This window comes from Aotus nancymaae, unplaced genomic scaffold (assembly GCF_030222135.1).
Source record: "Aotus nancymaae isolate 86718 unplaced genomic scaffold, 86718_ANA_hifiasm-v0.15.2.pri h1tg000053l, whole genome shotgun sequence".
Lineage (NCBI taxonomy): Eukaryota > Metazoa > Chordata > Mammalia > Primates > Aotidae > Aotus > Aotus nancymaae.
The window spans coordinates 10,867,259-10,887,059 of NW_026988467.1; the positions used below are offsets into that span (position 1 = coordinate 10,867,259).

The 19,801-nt window shown below is 48.2% G+C and overlaps 1 protein-coding gene across 1 annotated transcript in view; it reads left to right on the forward strand.

Annotated features, from left to right (window-relative positions):
* Nucleotides 1-361: 361 nt before the first annotated feature.
* PDPN (podoplanin) overlaps nucleotides 362-19,801 on the forward strand; it is a 33,643-nt gene continuing 14,203 nt past the window's right edge. The window contains 2 exon segments of the mRNA XM_021668365.2: nucleotides 362-471; nucleotides 473-651. Coding sequence (XP_021524040.2) covers nucleotides 362-471; nucleotides 473-651 — 289 coding nt within the window.

Genomic DNA, 19,801 nt, shown 5'->3' on the forward strand with positions numbered 1-19,801 from the left:
ACTCAAGGAACAGTTTACTCCTCACCTCTGCCCATAACAAGAAAAACATAGACTCGTAGCTTACTCTTAACAACAACAAAAAAAGAATAATAAATATAGGGTTTTAAAACATTTATTGTTTTTTTAAAACCCGCTTGTTGCATGTGGTCCCTTTCCCTCCTGTTGTTGAACAGAATAAAAGCCCATTTTGCCAGGGCCCGCAGTGCTGGCGGCCCCGCAGCTGCGGCCCTGTAACTTTAAACCTGGCCTGAGATCATCGTTTTGGCGCTGGCCAAACAGAGCCCGAGGGCGGGCCTAGCGCGCCGGGACGGAGACCACCTTGCGGCCGACCCCGCTCCCCCCACCTCCTCGGGAGAGATAAATGCTGACTCCGCTCGGAAAGTTCTCTACTGCAAAGTTTGCCGTCCGGCTGCCTGGGGCCTGGGAAGCTCGGGCACCCTCCTGCGCCGGGGCTGCCGCTCCCACCCCTCCGACCCCCACCATCGCGCTCCTCCAGGCTGGGCCTTTGGCCGCGGCGCTTTTGAATCTTCCCCCATCGCAGAAACTCGCTACTCGGCCCCCAGGAGAGCAACTCGTCGGGAACGATGTGGAAGGTGTCAGCTCTGCTCTTCGTTCTGGGGAGCGCGTCGCTCTGGGTCCTGGCAGAAGGAGGTAAGACCCAGCGCAAGTGGCTTCCCGCGGTCGCTGGTGGGGACGAGCGAGCAGAGACTTGCTGGAATGCCCGGGCCTGGCATTCGAGGTTGTTCAGGGGAGCGCGGGGGAGCTGAGGGTGTTTGCGTGCCAGGCGGCTCAGCGCCGGAGGAGAGGCAGCGGCTCAGCCGGTGCCAGGTCCCAAAGACGCAGCTGCGCGGGTGTGCCGGGAGGAGCCCCGGAATCCACAGGCTGCAAGGTGGGCAGCAGAGGGGGCCTCCCTCCGAGTCGGCCGCGCCAGAGAGATCGGGTAGAAGGATCACAGTAGGCTGCCCGCTCACTGGCAGCAGGGACTGGGGTTTCCTTCCCATAGGGCGGTGTGTTGGAGGCATGCGCATGCCTCGGGAGAAGCTCGCCCCGTAGAATCGGGACTTTCAGGAGGGCTGGGGCCAAGAGGAGGGTTCCCCCGTCTGCGATGGCCCTGGTCCCCCTTGGGACTACCTAGTCTGGCGCCCTGCCTGTTGGACGCCCTCAGCACCCCATCAGTGGACTGGAAGAGGCCTCCTTTATCCTCTTTAGAGGATGGTGTGGGTGGAAAAGGTCCAAGTGGAGGCTTCCGAGGAGTGTGGAGTGCATGAGGATAGTTGCGCGTCATGAACATTGAAGTTTAAGTGGGTTTGAGCCACGTGTTCATCTTAGGCCACAACATCAGTGACCTAATGCCTGTTGGCGACTCCTTAGGTTTTAAACGTATTGGCTCCCATGTTGCGGTGGAGGCATCCACATCTTCCGTTCCCCTTTGCCTCTGCTAGAGCCTTCCCTCTTTCTGCTGGGTTGCTGTGTTGGTGGTCTCCACTGACATCTGTCGACGATTTGTTTCTTTTCTTGGGTTTTTATTTTTATGTTTCCTCAATAGAACATGTGCTCTGGAGGACGCAGCTACATCTAGCCTTGATTTCCCCATGGCCAAAACAACGCCTGGCACATAGTAGTTGCTCACTAAACGTTGGTTGAAGGAATTGTAAGCTAACTCGTTATCTTTGGGGCTGGAGGTTGCTGAGCTGTGCTGTGGAAAGTAAACATTTTCCAAATTGAGGATCGAAGTAGGCCTAGGCCCAGAGGAATACTTCTTGGAGAGGGAGTGGTTTGCAGGAGGGTTGCACCTAATCTGGGCTCCTACAATTGTCCACACAGACAAAAATACCCAGTCTTAGGGAAATGATAGAGTGTACTGCTCGGTGCTGGGCTGACTGCTTCAAAGGGACTGAGCCACTCTTTTTATAGGGGCCACGGGTTATTCGTGGCAGTCGCGTCTTTGGAACTTCTCTTCCCACTGGAATATATACGGTTTTGTATTTTCACTTACATTTCCTTTTTGGCGAGACAGTGTGCAAATGACACCCCTTTGTGTTCATCAGGGCAAAGTGAGGGAGGGCCCTCGCTTCAGCATACCAGCTGCTGGTAACATCCTTTGTTTTCACGCGGGGAAGCTTTAGCTGTGATTATCTTCAGCCAGCTCCTGAATGTCAAAGGTAGTCCTAAAAGATGGCAGTAAAACCAAAAAACCATCGTTGGTGCTGGAAACTCCACTGCTACAGAAAGCAGTGGTTTGGGGGGCTGGCCGAGTGAGGGTGGGTGCTGAGTCGCCTGGCTGCCGGAGGGACAGAGGCCCAACAGGCTTTTTGTCTGAGAATAATGAGCGAGGCAACTTGAATATGGATGAATAACTTCAGTGAGCGAAGCTATTGTTGGCTTGTGTTGAGGAGCTGGGCTGGAGGGTAATTATGGTGATGAATTTTATGATCCTTTTGTTAAGAGCCAATGGCCTACTGGGTTTCCCTCCTCCAGGGTTATAATCTGGTTGAGTTTTATAATCTGGTCCCATGTGTCATCTCTTTGGGTGTTAGTGTGGAGTCAAAGGAGGTCTGTTGTGCACACATCTGGCGTTTTCTTCCATTGTCAGGCCCCACCCTCATGCTGAACTTTCATCCGGAAGGCACTTTTTTTTGGGCCTCTTCATTAGACAGTTTATTTTGTGAGATTCTGCAAGCTGCTGCTTGCTGCTAACCCATACGCGCTTTTCCGGGACCAGTCCACCCAGGATTAATCATGCGGCCAACAAATTTCCCTGTGATTTCCCCGAAACGCTTGCCAGTTAGGAGGCCCTGAAATCCTCATGAGTTGTTCAGAGTTTTTGTTGCACTGAAGGCACATAATAAAGATTAGGTCTGTTAGAGGCTTTGCGAGGGAGGCCTCAGCGTTGCACTGGTGTATGAGATCCAGAATAGCATTGAATATAGAAAAGCACAATTTAAAAAACGTGTCCGGGCATGAGAAGGCTACGTCTGGACGTGGCTGATGGGACTAAATGTCTTCCTTTCTTTGGCTTCTGTAAAATGAGCAGCACGCAAGTGACTCTACACTGTAGAATTAGAAAGACCCCAGGCCTTGGCATGACAGTGGAGAGTCAGGCCAAGAAAATAAGGACACCACCTTCCTCCCATTCCCATCACCCACCACGTGCTAGGATGCTCCTGGCTACTTCTTTGCATCCTCATAACACCTGTAAATTACACACTCTTATCTCGGGATATACCAGAACTGGGTTTGAAAAATAGCTCTAACTTCAAACCTCAAGCTCTTTTTACTACAGTACTCTGCTATTAAAAAAAAAAAAAAGAGGTTGAACTTGAAATTAAAGGTTGACCTCACTTTAAGCCCCTTAAACATAAAAAAAAAATTTTGTAACTATACGAAAACTCTTTTACATTAAATGCTCCCCGTAATATCCTTTTAAGAATGAAATTGTCATAATACATTAATAAGATGCATTAATTCATTCTGCAAACAGTTATTAAGCATTTCCTGAGTTCTTGGTGCGTTGCTAGGTGCAGAATCTGTACTACAAGCAAAGCTGAGAGAGGCACACCTCACATTCCGAAGTGTGCTCTGCAGTTCTCATTAGCAAAGCAATAAACCTGCACTTTTAAATTCCATCGGCTTATCTGAATATTTGTCATATTTCTGGCTTCGGAGAGCAGGCATGCCAGGTTACAACTTGTGGAGATATGGCGGGGGAGGAGGAGGAGGAGGAAGGCGGGAGAGAGAGAACTCAACTACTCAGGATTACCCTGGTGAAATTCATTTGCTGAATCTGAATCAGATCCTGAGGGCTGTTTCAGGAAGCCTTGCCCCTTGGCGCTCTAAAACCTCTCAGGGAAATACCCGGTGTGCACGTTGTATTGCGGAGAATCAACTGATGGAGGGTGCTGGACACTTTTAAAGCCAAGTGGACAGGACAGTTACTGTGATGAGTCTCAGGATTCTCATTTGCTGGGCAAGAGATACAGCTCCGTGATTAGACATTTTATCCAAGGGCTGTGAGCTGGAGCCCCGGTAGGGAACAGCTGGAATTCTGCCAATTCCATCCAAGGCAGGAAAACAAGGTGGCTGTTTCCTTCCCATGTCTAACCCCAGCACCTGTCAAGTGGCCTGTGGGCAGCCAGCCCGATAATGGCAAGCTCCCTTGAATGTCAGCCGAGAGGTAGGTGGGCTCACCCTCCTTTAGGTCTGGCTGAATGTCTTTGCCTTGAGAATTGCTCAGAGATGGATTTGTCCTTTGAGATGAATCAAGCTAAGTCCAGGGGGAAGTATGAAGGCATGGTTCATGGAGTTTTTTGAGGAGCTGAAAGCTGACACTGTGAGGCAATGTTAAATGTAATGCACCCCGCTCCCCGCCAAAAAAACACATACAGACACACACATCCGGAGAAAGGTGTGCTATTGACCTCTGTCCAGAGGGTCCTGGACCACAGAGTGCCCCAGGTTGTAGAGGGAGACCAACCCTGAGCCACTGGAGCAATAATCACCATTGTTAGTGTTTGCAGCTTGAACAAATAAGGGGCACGCTGGAATATTTTTAACATATTATTGATGCGAACAGGGCACTTCCCACAATTCATCAGGGTGTCTCCATCCAGGAGAACACAACACAACTAATATACAAAAAGCTGTGACACAGCGAATATTGTCCTGCTCAAAAGAGAAGGGAATCAGTTTGCCTAGAATCTAGAAAGGGAGAGGAGAAGAATGAGAAGTTTTTGATGTTTAAACCTGCCCTGCCCAAAGGATTAACTGATTTAACAAATATTTAGATGGACGGACGGACGGACGGACAGATTGATTGATTGAGACAGAGTCTCACTCTGTCACCCAGGCTGGAGTGCAGTAGCATGATCTCAGCTCATTGCAGCATTGAACTCCCAGGCTCAAGCGATCCTCCCACCTCAGCCTCCTGAGTAGCTGAGACCACAGGTGTGCACCACCACACCCAACTATTTTTGTATTTTTAGTAGAGATGGAGTTTCCCTATGTTGCCCAGGCTGGTCTCGAACTCCTAAGCCTGGCTTGGTCTCTCAAAGTGCTGGGATTACAGGTGTGAGCTACCACGCCCAGCCAACAGATATTTATTGAGAAGCTACTCTGTAAGTCAGGCAGTGAGGAACCAGGCAGACCTTATCCCCACTTTCAGGGAGTAGGACACGTGTCGTATGGGGTGGCTGGGGGTATTCTGATCTCAATCAAGGTGGTTCTATGATGAATCAGAGATCTCTGTTTTGTCACAGTCTGGAAATTTATTTCACCCAACAGCTCCACCCTTCGCTTTTGTTGTAAATACAAGTAGCATTTTCGGGATATCTCACTTCTGAGAAGGGCATGCCTTGGAGAGCAAATATGAGTACAAAGAGTTGGAAAACAATTTCCCCTTCTAAATATTTTGTTTTCTGGCCTCTTGTGAGCTTGGCTAATGGGAAACAGTTTGTTCTGAGCCAAATCGCCCCATAAGATTAAATGTGAATCTGTAAAACTAAGGGATCTAGGTTCTGAATGGCTGGTGTTAATAGCACTAACAATATAGTAACAGCTAGCGTTTACCTAAGCCCTGTTTCATTCAGTCCTCACAACAGACCTACTCGGCTGGAGCTTCTTGTATTTTATAGAGGAATTAAGAGACTCAGTGAGGTTCAGTAACCCACACACAGACACGGAGCTTGGAAATGGTAACAGTGCGACGTGAACCCAGGCTGCTCAACCCTAGACCCCACGCCCCTAACCACTTAGCTACACAATCAGTTGTGCTTGGAATTGCTTGAATCCGTGCAACGAGGACACCCGGAAAAGTGAGCGTTTGATTCCTTCAAGTACTTCTTACCTTACGGCAGCAAACCACTTGTTATTTATTTATTTTTTGAGATGGAGTCTTGCTCTGTTGCCCAGGCTGGAGTGCAGTGGCGCGATCTCTGCTCACTGCAACCTCTGCCTCCCGTGTTCCAGCAATTCTCCTGCCTCAGCCTCCTGAGTAGCTGGGATTAGAGGCACATGCCACCACGCCAGGCTAATTTTTGTATTTTTAGTAGAGACAGGGTTTCACCACGTTGGCCAGGCTGTTTCTCAAACTCCTGACCTCAAGTGATCTAATTGCCTCAGCCTCCCAAAGTGCTGGCCTTTAAGCCACCATCCCCCACCACCACTTGTTATTTTTACATACTTGATTTTCTTAGGCTTATATTAACTTTGTTTTTTGCATACATAACACCGATGATGTGTATACACAATGCTGGGAGTACTGAATGGAAGGAAGCTGTCCCTGTCCCCTTAAGCATTTACAGAGCACACGCATTATTAAGTTAGAGAGAAGCATGTGCTGTGATTGCAGCTTGCAGAGAGACAAGATAGGTGCATGTTGTATATGTAGAAAGAACATAAGGGGCAGCAGATAAAGTCGTGTTCTACGCGTTGTCTGTTGCTAGGGATTTGGAGATGAGAGAGAATCTTGGCATTGGGAGGAGCTGGAAAAAGCCTTGTGGGGAAGATGCAACTTGATCTTAGCTATGAAAAGTGGTGGGGTTGGTTGGATCAGGTGGCAGAAGAAACAGCTTGAGCAAATGCATGGAAGTTAGATCAGCCCGGGTTTTCTGTGGGAAGAGGCGTGGGCATTGAGGGCTGGCAAGAGTGGTGAAGGCTGGGGGTTAGAAGGGTTGAGTTGGGCAATGGCAGGAAACTGAGGAGACAGATGAGTCCGTGCTGAGTGGGAGAGGCGGACCTTTTTCTGCAGGCAGAAGTAGAGGATGGGAGTGGGCCATGGAGGCTGGTTGTCAGAAGATAATTAATGAGGAAGGAGCCATCGGAGATTGAATCTAGTTTGTGGGACCAGTCTAGAGACAGGTGGGGGGGTCAGGAGCTAAAGAGACAAAATGTGGTGACAACAGAAAGTGGGGATGAGACCAAATTTCTAGGAATAAGAGCCAGCAAGGCTTACAGTTTAGTATTTCCTGACTTCTTACTAGTCATTTCTTACAGCCTTCAGGACTCTATTCACATTTTTAAATTGATATGTAACTCATATACCACAAAATTAACCCATTTAAAGCAAACAACTCAGTAGTCTTCAGTATAGTCACAGAGTTATGCAGCCATCATCACTATCAATTTCAGAACATTTTCATCACCTGCCTTCCCCAAAAGCCCCATACCATCAGCCGTCACTCCCCCTCCTCCTCCTAGACCCTGACCACCATTGATCCACTTTCTGTCTCTGTGGATTTGCTTATTCTGGATATTTCATATCACTGGAATCACACAATATGTGGCTTTTGTGTCTGTCTTTGTTTACTTAGTGTGATGCTTACAAGGTCCATCCATGTTTACAGCATGCACCAGAATTTTGTTCTGTTTTAAACTTTTCTTTAGAGATGAGGTCTTGCTCTGTCACCCAGGCTGGACAGCAGTGGCACGATCATAGCTCACTAAAGCATCAGTTTCCTGGGCTCAAGCCATCCTCCTGCCTCAGCCTCCCAAGTAGCTGGGACTACAGGCTCATGCCACCACACCCAGTTTGTTTAACGCTTGGGGAGCTGCCATTCTGTTTTCCAAAGTGGCTGTACCATTTACAGTTCCGCCAGTAATGCACCTTCTGGTTCCTCCACATCCCCACCAAAACTAGTTTTCTTTCTCTGTGTGTGTGTTTACGTTGTAGCCATCCTAATGAGTATGAAATGACATCTCTTAGTTTTGATTTGCATTTCCCTAATGATTAGTGATGCTGAGCATCTATTAATGCACTTCTTAGCCAATTGTATATCTTTGGAGGTATGTTTGTTTAAATCCTTTGCCCACTAAAGTTGAGTGGCCTTTATATTGTTGATTGAAAGCCTCCTTTGTATATTCTAGATACTACACCCTTAAATATATGAATTGCAGACCTCTCTTACATCCTGTGGATTGGGTTGTCTTTTTTTTTTTTTGAGACAGAGTCTCACTCTGTCACCCAGGCTGCTGGAGTGCAGCAGTGCTATCTCAGCTCACTGCAAACTCTGCATCCTAGGTTCAAGCGATTCTCTTGCCTCAGCCTCCCGGGTAGCTGGGACTACAGGTGTGCGCCATTACACCCCGCTCATTTTTGTATTTTTAGTAGAGATGGGGTTTCATAATGTTAGCCAGGCTGGTCTCGAACTCCTGACCTCAGGTGATCTGCCTGCCTTGGCCTCTCAAAGTGCTGGGATTACAGGTGTGAGTCACCGTCTCGGGCGAGGTTTGTCTTTTCAATTTCTTGAGAGTGACCATTGAATAATGTATAAAATTTTGGTGAAGTGAAATGTATCTGTGTTTTGTTGCTTGTACTGTTGGTGTCATCTAGGAAGCTATTGCTTAATCCAAGCTTACAGGGATTTACTCTTATAGTTTCAGCTCTGATATTTGGGTCTTCGATCCATTTAGAGTTTATTTCTGTGTGGGCTATGAAGTAGAGACCCAACGCCATTCTTTTGCCTGTGGGTATCTGGTTGTCAAGGCACCATTTGTTGAAAAGATGATTCTTTCCTCACAGAAGAATCTTGGCACCTCTGTCAAAAATCAATCACCCATAAACAGGTTTAAATCTGGATTAAGTTGATCTGTATGTCTATCCTGCCAGCAGCACAGTCTTGATTGCTGCAGCTTTGTAGGAAGTTTGGAAATGAAAGTAGGAGTCTATTTGTCTTTACCAAGGTTTCTTTGGCGATTCTCCTCACCGTATTTTAACTATTTGTGTACCTATCTTGTCTCATAAGAGGAGAGCACTTAAAAGAGCATATAGGGTCGGGTGCAGTGGCTCACGCCTCTAATCCCAGCACTTAGAGAGGCCAAGGCGTGTGGATCATGAGGTCAGGAGTTTGAGACAAGCCTGGCCAACATGGTGAAACCCTTTCTCTACTAAAAATATACAAATTAGCCGGGCATGGTGGCGGGCACCTGTAAATCCCAGCTACTTGGGAGGCTGAGGCAGGAGAATCACTTGAACCCAGGAGGCTGAGGTTGCAGTGAGCCTGCACCACTGCACTCTAGCCTGGGTGACAGAGCAAGACTCCATCTCAAAAAAAAAAAAAAGGAAAATGAAATAAAAAGCATACAGAGGGTACATAGTAAACATTGGCAGGAAGAAGAGGAAGGAAACAGGATAGATCCATAGGAATGACAGAAAGCAGATAATAGAAGCATAAAAATCAGGTAGGAGGGATGAGAGATGAGGAACCAACCTGGTCAGGAAAAGACATTTATACGCCTGGCTCCAGATACAGTGAGTTTGAGGTAATAGTAAAGACACTGAATTTGATGTATCTGATGAGTACCTGGGAAGATGGTCATCTAAAAGAGTGTCAGAGCTAAGCCCTGGAGATGAAGTTTGCTGCCTGAATTTCTCCTACATTAGAACAAAGGGAGAAACATGGCAAGGGAAGAACAGAAGAGATCCTCCTAGACAAAAACAACTGTTTTCTAAAAATCTACCAAGACACACTCAAGGTCCCAAACCAGGCTTGGGATCGAGGCCAACGGACGCTAGTCAAAACGGCCACATTCTGCACATTCCTGCAGGCCTCGTCCTCCTGAGCTCACAGCTGGGCTGTCCGAGCTACATGGGGTGGACGGTGAGGTCAGATGCAAAGGGGCTTCTTTTCTCACTCTTGCAAAATCAGGGCCTGCTCAGCTGACAGCCCTGAGTGAATCAGCTCAGATTTCCTTTCAATTTCCGAGCAGACAGCAAGTGCTTCACCACCCCATTGCAAAGCCCTGCTCAAGGACAGCACTTCTAAAGCAGGTTTTTGTCATTTGGTACTAAGTGCCCCTCCTTACAAGGGGGAGTGTTCATGACTCCAGCCCTAGCTGAGTTCCAGAAAAGTTTATTACAGAACTGTGATTTCAGTCCACAGAACTGTGAACTCATTTCCTCTTGGACTGAGAACGTTCTGCTTCGGTCAAGAGAAAAACGACTCCCCAGGTTGAGTAATCTTGGTTGAGGTTGTAATCAGAGCCGTGAATGTGAACACAGGAGTTCTGAGCCATGTCTGTGCTTGAGGATGAGTGTGTTGATTGACTCTCATGAACTCTGAAAACTATGAATGCCATTCATCTATTCATTCAGGTAGCAGAGGCTGTGCTAGCGGCTGGGCCATAAACTTACAGCAGGATGGGGTGTTGCCCTCAAGGAACTTGTAGATGCAGGTAGGGAGAAGGTAGTAAATGCCAAAATGTTATCAAATTCTATACTAGTTTAGAGGAGATTACTTTCTCCTGGCAACTTGGAAGAACTCTGAAGGGAAGGGGATTTTACCTTTAAATCCCTTCCCTATGAAGGAGTGGTAGGCTTTGGAAGGGCACTGATAGAGCTAAAAGACGAACCTGAAGGTGTCCTTGGCAGCCCCGCCTCAATAGTCTACTGCAGAAGCCACCATCTAAGGCAGCTCGGTCTACTCCAGACCTTTCTTTAGGAGTAGAGAGGAATATGATGGGGAGCTGGTCAACAGTGATCGGTCGGCCAGGTGCAGTGGCTCACGCCTATAATCCCAGGGCTTTAGGAGTCTGAGGCAGGTGGATCACGAGGTCAGGAGATCGAGACCATCCTGGCCAACATGGTGAAACCCCGTCTCTACTAAAAATACAAAAATGAGCTGGGTGTGGTGGTGCATGCCTGTAATTCCAGCTACTTAGGAGGCTGAGGCAGGAGAATCACTTGAACCTGGGAGGTGGAGATTACACTGAGCCGAGATCACACCAAGGCATTCCAGCCTGGCAGCAGAGCGAGACTCTGTCTCCAAAAAAAAAAAAAAAAAAGAGATTGGTGCATCTGAAGGCTACAAGATGCAGTGGTTGGGAGCATGGGTTTGAGAGTCTGAATAGACTGCAGTGTCTAATCCCTGTGCTGGCACTTGCTCATTTCATGAGCAGTTGACTTAACCTCTCAGCCTCACCATCGTCAGCTAAAAAACGAGATGGTGCTGTTTGTGGGACTTTTGTAAAGAACAAGAGAGCATGCACGTGACACCGCATTTTGCACATTCTCCCATAAATTCAACAAATAGCACACGTTATTAAAACACCTCGTGGATCGTCTTGGAGGTTAAGTGCAAAGATCTGTGAAAGGTACACATGAGGTCTCAGTTCCTTTCCCTCTTGAAAGGGGAGAGAGGCTAGATCTGATTGGGAGATAATGTCATACCTGTATTATGTTGTAGGGATCTTATATCCTGTCCCTTTTTGATGGTGTGGCTGTGAGCAAAACATCAATATTCAGTTTGCTCAGTGACTTAATGTGACTCCTTGCTATTGAAAGGAAAACTGAGTCCTTCTCATTGACCCCTCTTCTTTATTGCCCAGTTCAGCTGCAGAAACCTTCCAAATGCTGCCCTCAACTTTGGGAAGTGACCCAGAGGGGGCACCCCCGCCAAGAGCCCAAAGCAAACTCTGGGGCATGGGGTACCGTGCAGACTGCCTCCCAGTTTGAAGTCGGGGGACGCGGTTTCACGTCTTCACGTGCAGGATTTCTCCAGGGGAACTAGGGACACTTGTCTGATCTCCTCAGCTTTGATATGTTTCTCTTACATTTTACGGAAGAATCACACGTCCCCAGTGCTGACAGCACACAGTCAAGTCTCATCTCGTCGTCGGGTTTTGCCCGCAGGGGCTGACAGGACCTGCCACAGTGAGTGACTGTGGCACCGCTCATGAGAAATCGAACGGCAGGGCAGAGCAGTTCCCCTTCACAGGTGCTGTTCTGTCTTTAGCTACACCATCTCTTTCATTACGGGAGAAGGTGTTTAACAACTCTGGGGTGAGGCCTGGTGGGCGGTGGCAGGAGCATTATAAATACAGAAGATAATTTTAAAGGAGTGTTCTGGCCGGGCGTGGTGGCTCATGCCTGTAATCCCAGCACTTTGGGAGGCTGAAGCAGGCAGATCACCTGAGGTCAGGAGTTCGAGAGCAGCCTGGTCAACATGATGAAACCCTGTCTCTATTAAAAATACAAAAAATTAGCTGGGCGTGGTGGCGGGCACCTGTAATCCCAGCCACCTGAGAGGCTGAGGCAGGAGAATTGCTTGAACCCAGGAGGCGGAGGTTGCAGTGAGCCGAGATCACACCACTGCACTCCAGCCTGGGCAACAAGAGCGAAACAACATCTCAGAAAAGAAAAGAAATGTGAATGTATAAATGTCCTTATGCTGTCACTCAACAGGCATCTGCTAAATACCTACCGCAGGGCCACACTCTAGGAACCGACGGGGCAGCGTGGGCTTCAGTTGATGCTATTGTTATGCCCGAGCGAGTTAAGGAACGCGCCACACTCTCAGACTGAACTACGAGTCCTTTGTTTTACCTGGTGACTGAGAGGTGGCTAACGCCCAAAATTCTCTCGACCCTGAAGAAAGAGTCTGGGGGTTTCTTACACTCCAGTTTGAAAAGGGAGGGAGGAACCCAGCTGAAGCAAGTTTTTCACAGAAGCAGGGTAAGCAAAAAGTTAACGGATAAACTCGTACATGAGAAATAAAACAGTACCAGGTGCAATGGCTAGAGCTGTCATAAAAAGACATCCAACTTACAGACATGAGGGCTCTGGGCACTGCATTCCCAGGCTCTGCTGGTGCCGCCTAACTTGGCCCCTTACCGGCAAATGCGCTCCGGGATGCACCCGGTGTCATCCTGCCCCAGCTGCATACTACAGTTGCATACTTAATGAGGGGAGTAACTAGAATAAAGAAGCTAAGATGGAGTCTGTCCGGCTCGAGAAGCTAACATGGGGCCCGAACAGCTCTCAGCTGAGGAAGAGAGTCAGTTTAAGCTAACAAAAAGCAGGTTATCACACTATGTGTGCCTGGAGGAAAATTCAGTGAGGGGGACATTTCTGTGGGTACAGAGTGGCAGGCAGGTCGAAGCCCAGATTAAGTCACAGTTGTCTAAATTTTCCAGGGCCAAACGTTTGATCCAGTAAGCAATTTACCAGGCTCCATGGAAGGGGTGAAGGGGAAAAAAATTCACTGGCCACATCAGTGATTATGTGAATGACAACCAGTGACTGCTGAAGTTGAGGGCGCACAACTCTGGGTTCGGGAGTGGCTTTCTTTGTGTAAAGGAGCGTTGGGACTTCAAAGGTTAGGGGTTGCGGCAATATTCCAGATGAGGTCAGGCGTGTTCAGGGTAGTGTGGTTGAAAGCTGAACATCAGTATTCCAAAGGAAGGCTTCAACACCAGGTCAGGAGATGGGCCAGGCGATGGGACACTAGGGGTAACTCAAAACATGTGGTTGATGGGGGAAAAATCTAATGCCTTGTTCCCAATTCCAAAACCCACTTCATGGTGACTGAGAGAAGCACCAGCCAACAGCTAAGTTTGGGACTTTTATTTTTTGATTTGGGGTCTCACTCTGTTGCCCAGGCTAGAGTGCAGTGGCGCGATCTCGGCTCACCGAAGCCTCTACCTCCCGGGTTCAAGTGATTCTCCTGCCTCAGCTTCCTGAGTAGCTGGGATTACAGGCATGCGCCACCACGCCCGGCTAATTTTGTATTTTTAGTTGAGATGGGGTTTCTCCATGTTGGTCTTAAACTCTTGACCTCAGGTGATCTGCCCACCTCAGCCTCCCAAAGTGCTGGGATTACAGGTGTGAGCCACCGCTCCTGGCCAGTTTGGGACATTGTTGAACTGAGCTGAGACTGAGGAGTATGGATCACCTGAAGTCAGGGATTTAAGACCAGTCTGGCCAACGTGGCGAAACCCTGTCTCTACTAAAAATACAAAAAATTAGCTGGGTGTGGTGGCACATGCCTGTAATCCCAGCTACTTGGGAGGTTGAGGCAGGAGGATCATTTGAACCCAGGAGGTGGAGGTTGCAGTGAGCCAAGAGAGTGCCACTGCACTCCAGCCTGGGTGACAGAGTGAGACTCTATAGGAAGGAAGAGAGGGAGGGAGGGAAAAAGGAAGGGAAGGGAGGAAGGGAGGGAGGGAGAAAGGAAGGGAAGGGAGGGAGGGAAGGAGGGAGGAAGGAAAAGAGGGAGGGAGGGAGGGAAGGGACGGGAGGAAGGGAAAAAAGGAAGGGAAGGAAGGAAGGGAGAGGGAGAAGGAGGGAGGGAGAGAGGAAGGGAGAGAGGAAGGAAGGAAAAGAGGGAGGGAGGGAGGGAGGAAGGAAGGGAGGGAGGGAGGGAAAAAGGAAGGAAAGGGAGGGAGGGAAAGGAGGGAGGAAAGGGAAGGAGGGAGGAAGGAAAAGAGGGAGGGAGGAAGGAAGGGAAGGGAGGGGAGGAAGGGGAGAGGAAGGGAAGGGGAGAGGGAGGGAGGGAGAAAGGAAGGGAGAGAGGAAGGAAGGAAAAGAGGGAGGGAGGAAGGAAGGGAAGGGAGGGGAGGAAGGGAAGAAAGGAAGGGAAGGGGAGAGGGAGGGAGGGAGAAAGGAAGGGAGAGAGGAAGGAAGGAAAAGAGGGAGGAAGGGAGGGAAGGGAGGGGAGGAAGGGAAGAAAGGAAGGGAAGGGGAGAGGAAGGGAAGGGGAGAGGGAGGGAGGGAGAAAGGAAGGGAAGGGGAGAGGAAGGAAGGAAAAGAGGGAGGAAGGGAGGGAGGGAGGGAGGGAGGGAGGGAGAGAGGCAGGCAGGCCTGACCCAGTTATTCAGTAGGACCCAGTTATCCAGTAGGACCCAGTTATCCAGTAGGACCATCAAGCAGTGAGTAGGTAGGATGGGATAAGCACTCAGGTATCTGGGCCATGGAAGAGGGGAAGAGTACTCACTTAAATTGGTGCCTTTTGAACAGAGATCTGAAGGCATGAGGGAAGCTATCTTGATGTGTTCAAGAAGCTATCTTTTTTTTTTTTTTTTCAGACAGAGTCTTGCTCTGTTGCCCAGGCTGGAGTGCAGTGGTGCAATCTCGGCTCACTGCAACCTCCACCTCCTGGGTTCAAGCGATTCGTGTGCCTCAGCCTCCAGGTGCCCACCACCACTCCAGGCTAATTTTTGTGATTTTAATAGAGACAGGGTTTCACCATGTTGGCCAGGCTGGTCTCGAACTCCTGACCTCAAGTGATCCACCCACCTCTGCCTCCCAGAGTGCTGGGCTTACAGCCGTGAGCCACCCAATAAGCTATCTTGATGTGTTGTTTATTTGCTTATGGTGACCCCACCCCACTCCAACAGTACTCCAGTCCCTGAAAGTGGAGACCTTACCTGTTCACTCCTCTGTCTCTAGTGCTGAGAATGTGGCTCAGCACATAGCAGGTGCTCCATAAGTATTTGTGGAAGGGCTACAAGTGCTGGGAGCTGGGGCTGGAGAGGTGAACTCATGAAGGCTTCAGTCTTGGTTTTTGCTGCTGCCTTCACTTGCACAGTTAAGAGGAGAGAGGGCTGCTGCTGCTCAAAGAAGCACCTCCTTTTATTTTTTTCATTTTTTTTTGAGACCGAGTTTCGCTCTTGTTACCCAGGCTGGAGTGCAGTGGTGCAATCTCAGCTCACTGCAGCCCCACCTCCTGGGTTCAGGTAATTCTCCTGCTTCAGCCGCCTGAGTAGCTGGGATTACAGGCACGCACCACTATGCCCAGCTAATTTTTTGTATTTTTAGTAGAGACGGGGTTTCACCATGTTGACCAGGATGGTCTTGATCTCTTGACCTCGTGATCCACCCGTCTCGGCCTCCCAAAGTGCTGGGATTACAGGCGTGAGCCACCGTGCCCGGCTCAAGAAGAAGCACCTCCTTTTAGAGCAAGTCATATCTTCTAACCTGCCATTGCTGAAAGTTTAGATTCGTCCAGATTTCTCCTAGTAAGTGGACACATCGGAGGAAGTTAAGCCTGGTCGTTAAATAAGATTGGAAGATTCTGGCAAGATGGGATTTGATAAGAGGCAGTGAGATGCCGGGGGAAGCACTTGTTCCTGATACCAGGAACGTGATTTCTGGGAAGATGAGGATGAGGATGGCACAGGGGCAGAAGAGGAAGGATCTCAGAACCCAGGGAGGGGGAGGCAGCAGGCATTTTAGCCCAAAGCTGCCGGAGAGCACATTGCAAAAATCCATAGCTGCTTTTCAGTCGTATGTTGGTGAGTCCAGAGATGCGGTCAGAACATTTGGCTTTGTTAAGGGATCAAGTGAACTTGGCATATCACTTAATTTTTTTCTTTTTTTCCTTTTTTGAGACAGTTTCCCTCTTGTCACCCAGGCTGGAGTGCAATAGCACAATCTCGGCTCACTACAACCTCTGCCTCCCGGGTTCAAGAGATTCTCCTGACTCAGCCTCCCGAGTAGCTGGGACTACAGGCCCGCACCACTACGCCCGGCTAATTTTTGTATTTTTAGTAGAGACAGTGTTTTACCATGTTGGCCAGGCTAGTCTCAAACTCCTGATCTCAGGTCATCTACCCACCTTGGCCTCCCAAAGTGCTGGGATTACAGGTGTGAGCCACTGCACTCTGCACATCATTTCACTTCTGACTTGGTTAAAGAAACAATTATTCTGACACTTGTTAAAACTGTAAGGAAGACTTTATTCAAGGCCACTGCAACAAGGAGCATTGGTATCAGGAGGAGAGCTCAGGTTCACCTCTGGGTACAAGGAAAAGTGGGGACAAGCAGAATGAGGGGATCAGTGGGTGGAAAATTGCTAAGAGATGTCTGGGGTGGGGGGATTCTTGCTAAACTGGCCTAACAAGATTCTTTCTGAAGGCAGGCTAAGGGTCCAGCCACCACAGGGCTGTTGTGAGATAAAGTCAGTGGGAGACACCCTGTAAACCCTGCATTGTGAGCAGCAACTGTGAGTGAGAGGGTGTTAGGGCGACGATGTAGATCTTCCACTTTAAGTGGAGTTTGCAATGCTGCGTCAGTTTCAGATCTTGAAAGACCCCCAAATGTGCCTGTTTGAATAATTTACTTTTCTTCCTTGCTCTAGACACTGAGTGTTAGTCTAGCTACTCCCTGGTCACTGATTTAACTCAGCAGCGGTCAGCTGATGGGAAGAGGAGGAGGGAGGGAGCTTATAGCAAAGAGAGTGTTGATTTAGAAACAGGTTCTGGAGACTCTGCAGATAAGTGGGGAAGGGACAGCTGGCAATGTCCGGCCTCTTAAGCTGGCCTTGTGCTGGGAAGTTTCTCCTGTAACTATGAGATAGTTTTTTTTTGTTTTTGTTTTTGTTTTTTTCTTTTGAGACCGTATCTTGCTCTGTCGCCCAGGCTGGAGTGCAGTGGCACGATCTTGGCTCATTACAACTTCCGCCTCCTGGGTTCAAACAATTCTCCTGCCTCAGCCTCCTGAGTGGCTGGGACTACAGGCATGTGCCACCACGCCTGGCTAATTTTTGTATTTTTAGTAGGGACAGCATTTCGCCACATTGGTCAGGATGATCTCAAACTCCTGGCCTCAGGTGATCTGCTTGCCTCAGCCTTCCAAAGTGCTGGGATTACAGGCATGAGCCACGGTGCCCAGCCATGACATAGTATTAGGAAAAAAAAAGATTTGTCTTAATGAGAGCTGGTTTTGAAGCAATGGGGAAAAGAGGATTTGTCGGGGTTATTGGCTTATCTTTTGAGAGGAAGTTATATTTCTCTTTTATATAATACAAAATAAACAAAAGACAAATAGAAATATTAAATGTAAGAACAATACCATAAGGAAAAGATAGGTGAATATTTATGTGTTCTTGAGGAAGGGTTTGTGAGTGTGATGTCAAAGAAAACAAGTTTAAGAAGTCTGACTACTGATAGCTTGGTCATTTACAAAAGAAAGATGTAGATGCCAGCTAGGATAGAAAAATGCCAGTAGCATAGGCCAATGAATATATTCTTTTTTTTGAGATGGAGTTTCCCTTTTGTTGTCCAAGCTGGAGTGCAATGGTGTGACTGCAACTTCCACCTCCTGGGTTCAAGCGATGCTCCTGCCTCCGCCTCCCATGTAGCTGAGATTACAGGCACCTGCCACCACATCTGGCTGTTTTTTTTTACATTTTTAGTAGAGATGGAGTTTCACCACATTAGCTAGACTGTTCTCAAACCCCTGACCTCAGGTGAACCGCCTGCCTCGGCCTTTCAAAGTGCTGGGATTACAGGCGTGAGCCACCGCGTCCAGCCAAGAATTTATTCTTAAGATATTACAAGAGGGAATTACTCACAAGAGGGAATGCCATGCAGAGAAAAAATGGGGACTAAAGAAGACAAATGGATGAAACAGCTCGCTACCACAAATCAAAGAAGCATAAATAAAACCAAAAGATTGAAAATACTTATTCAAAATATTTTTATTAAGAATTTGGGGGCCAGGCGCGGTGGCTCACGCCTGTAATCCCAGCACTTTGGGAGGCCGAGGCAGGTGGATTACGAGGTCAAGAGATCGAGACCATCCTGGTCAACATGGTGAAACCCCGTCTCTACTAAAAATACAAAAAATTAGCTGGGCACGGTGGCGCGTGCCTGTAATCCCAGCTACTCAGGAGGCTGAGGCAGGAGAATTGCCTGAACCCAGGAGGCGGAGGTTGCGGTGAGCCGAGATCGCGCCATTGCACTCCAGCCTGGGTAACAAGAGCGAAACTCCGTCTCAAAAAAAAAAAAAAAGAATTTGGGACTATTATAATACAATTACACCAGCAGCGTGATTGAATGTTGCATCTAAACTCTAAAGTAGTTTTAAAGAAATGCCAGGCTGGGCATGGTGGCTCATGCCTGTGATCCCAGCACTTTGAGAGGCTGAGGTGGGAGGACTGCTTGAGTCCAGGAGTTCAAGACCAGTCTGGGCAATATAGTGAGACCTCCTCTCTACGAATATAAATAAACAAATAAAATGAGACCTCGTCTCTATAAATACAAATAAGAAAGAGAGAGAGACAGACAGACAGAGAGAGAGGGAGGGAGGGAAGGAAGAGAGAGAGAGAAGTTTTTTTAAAAAAGGAAATGCCCACTTTGGGAGGCTGAGGTGGGTGGATCACCTGAGGTCAGGAGTTCGAGACTAGCCTGGCCAACATGGTAAAACTTCATGTCTACTAAAAATATAAAAATTGGCTGGGTGTGGTGGCATGCGCCTATGATCCCAGCTACTCAGGAGGCTGAGGCAGGAGAATTGCTTGAACCCAGGAGGCAGATGCTGTAGTGAGCTGAGGTTGTGCCATTGCACTCCAGCCTGGGTGACGAGAGTAAAGCTTCGTCTCCAAAAACAACAACAAAACCAAAGAAATGCCATCTCGTGATGTGTGCAATCTAAAGAGATATTAGACATGAATGCAAAGATAAAACTTACTCATAATTAGTGATTTCATATAAATAAGCATTGCTTAAGTTTATTTATTCTCAAAATTAAGAACCCCGAGAGACAGTTGATTTATCAAATCATGTTCTCCTAGGTAATAGAAACTTCAGCCTAGCTTTTTAAAAGAATCACAACAACAACCAATTTCAAAGTAAGTGGATTGGTTGCTGCCATATTTGAAAACTTCCAATGAGCCGTGTTCAGTTGGGGCTGGGTGTTGCAGGAAAAGGTGTTTATGTGAGCATGCGGGTACGCTGCTCTAAACTGAACCTGCAAGCCAGGCTGTGGGTGTTGGTTTATGATGGCAAATTCGTCACTCTACACTTGTAGAAACGATTGTGTATGCACATATGTGCATCCTTGTGTGTGTGTGTGTGTGTGTGCGCGCGCGCGTATGTATCTGTGCTCGCGTGTGTATTGGGGAAAAGAGAATTGGAGAATATGTACATCCCTGTGTGTGTGTGTGTGTGTGTGTGTGTGTGTGTATGTATGTGTATGTATGCCTGTGCACGCTGTGTCTTGGGGAAAAGAGGATTGGAAAGTGAAGACATCCAGTATGTGATTTGAATTTCACGAGGAAGGGGAAGAGAACCTCAGATGCTGGCTGGA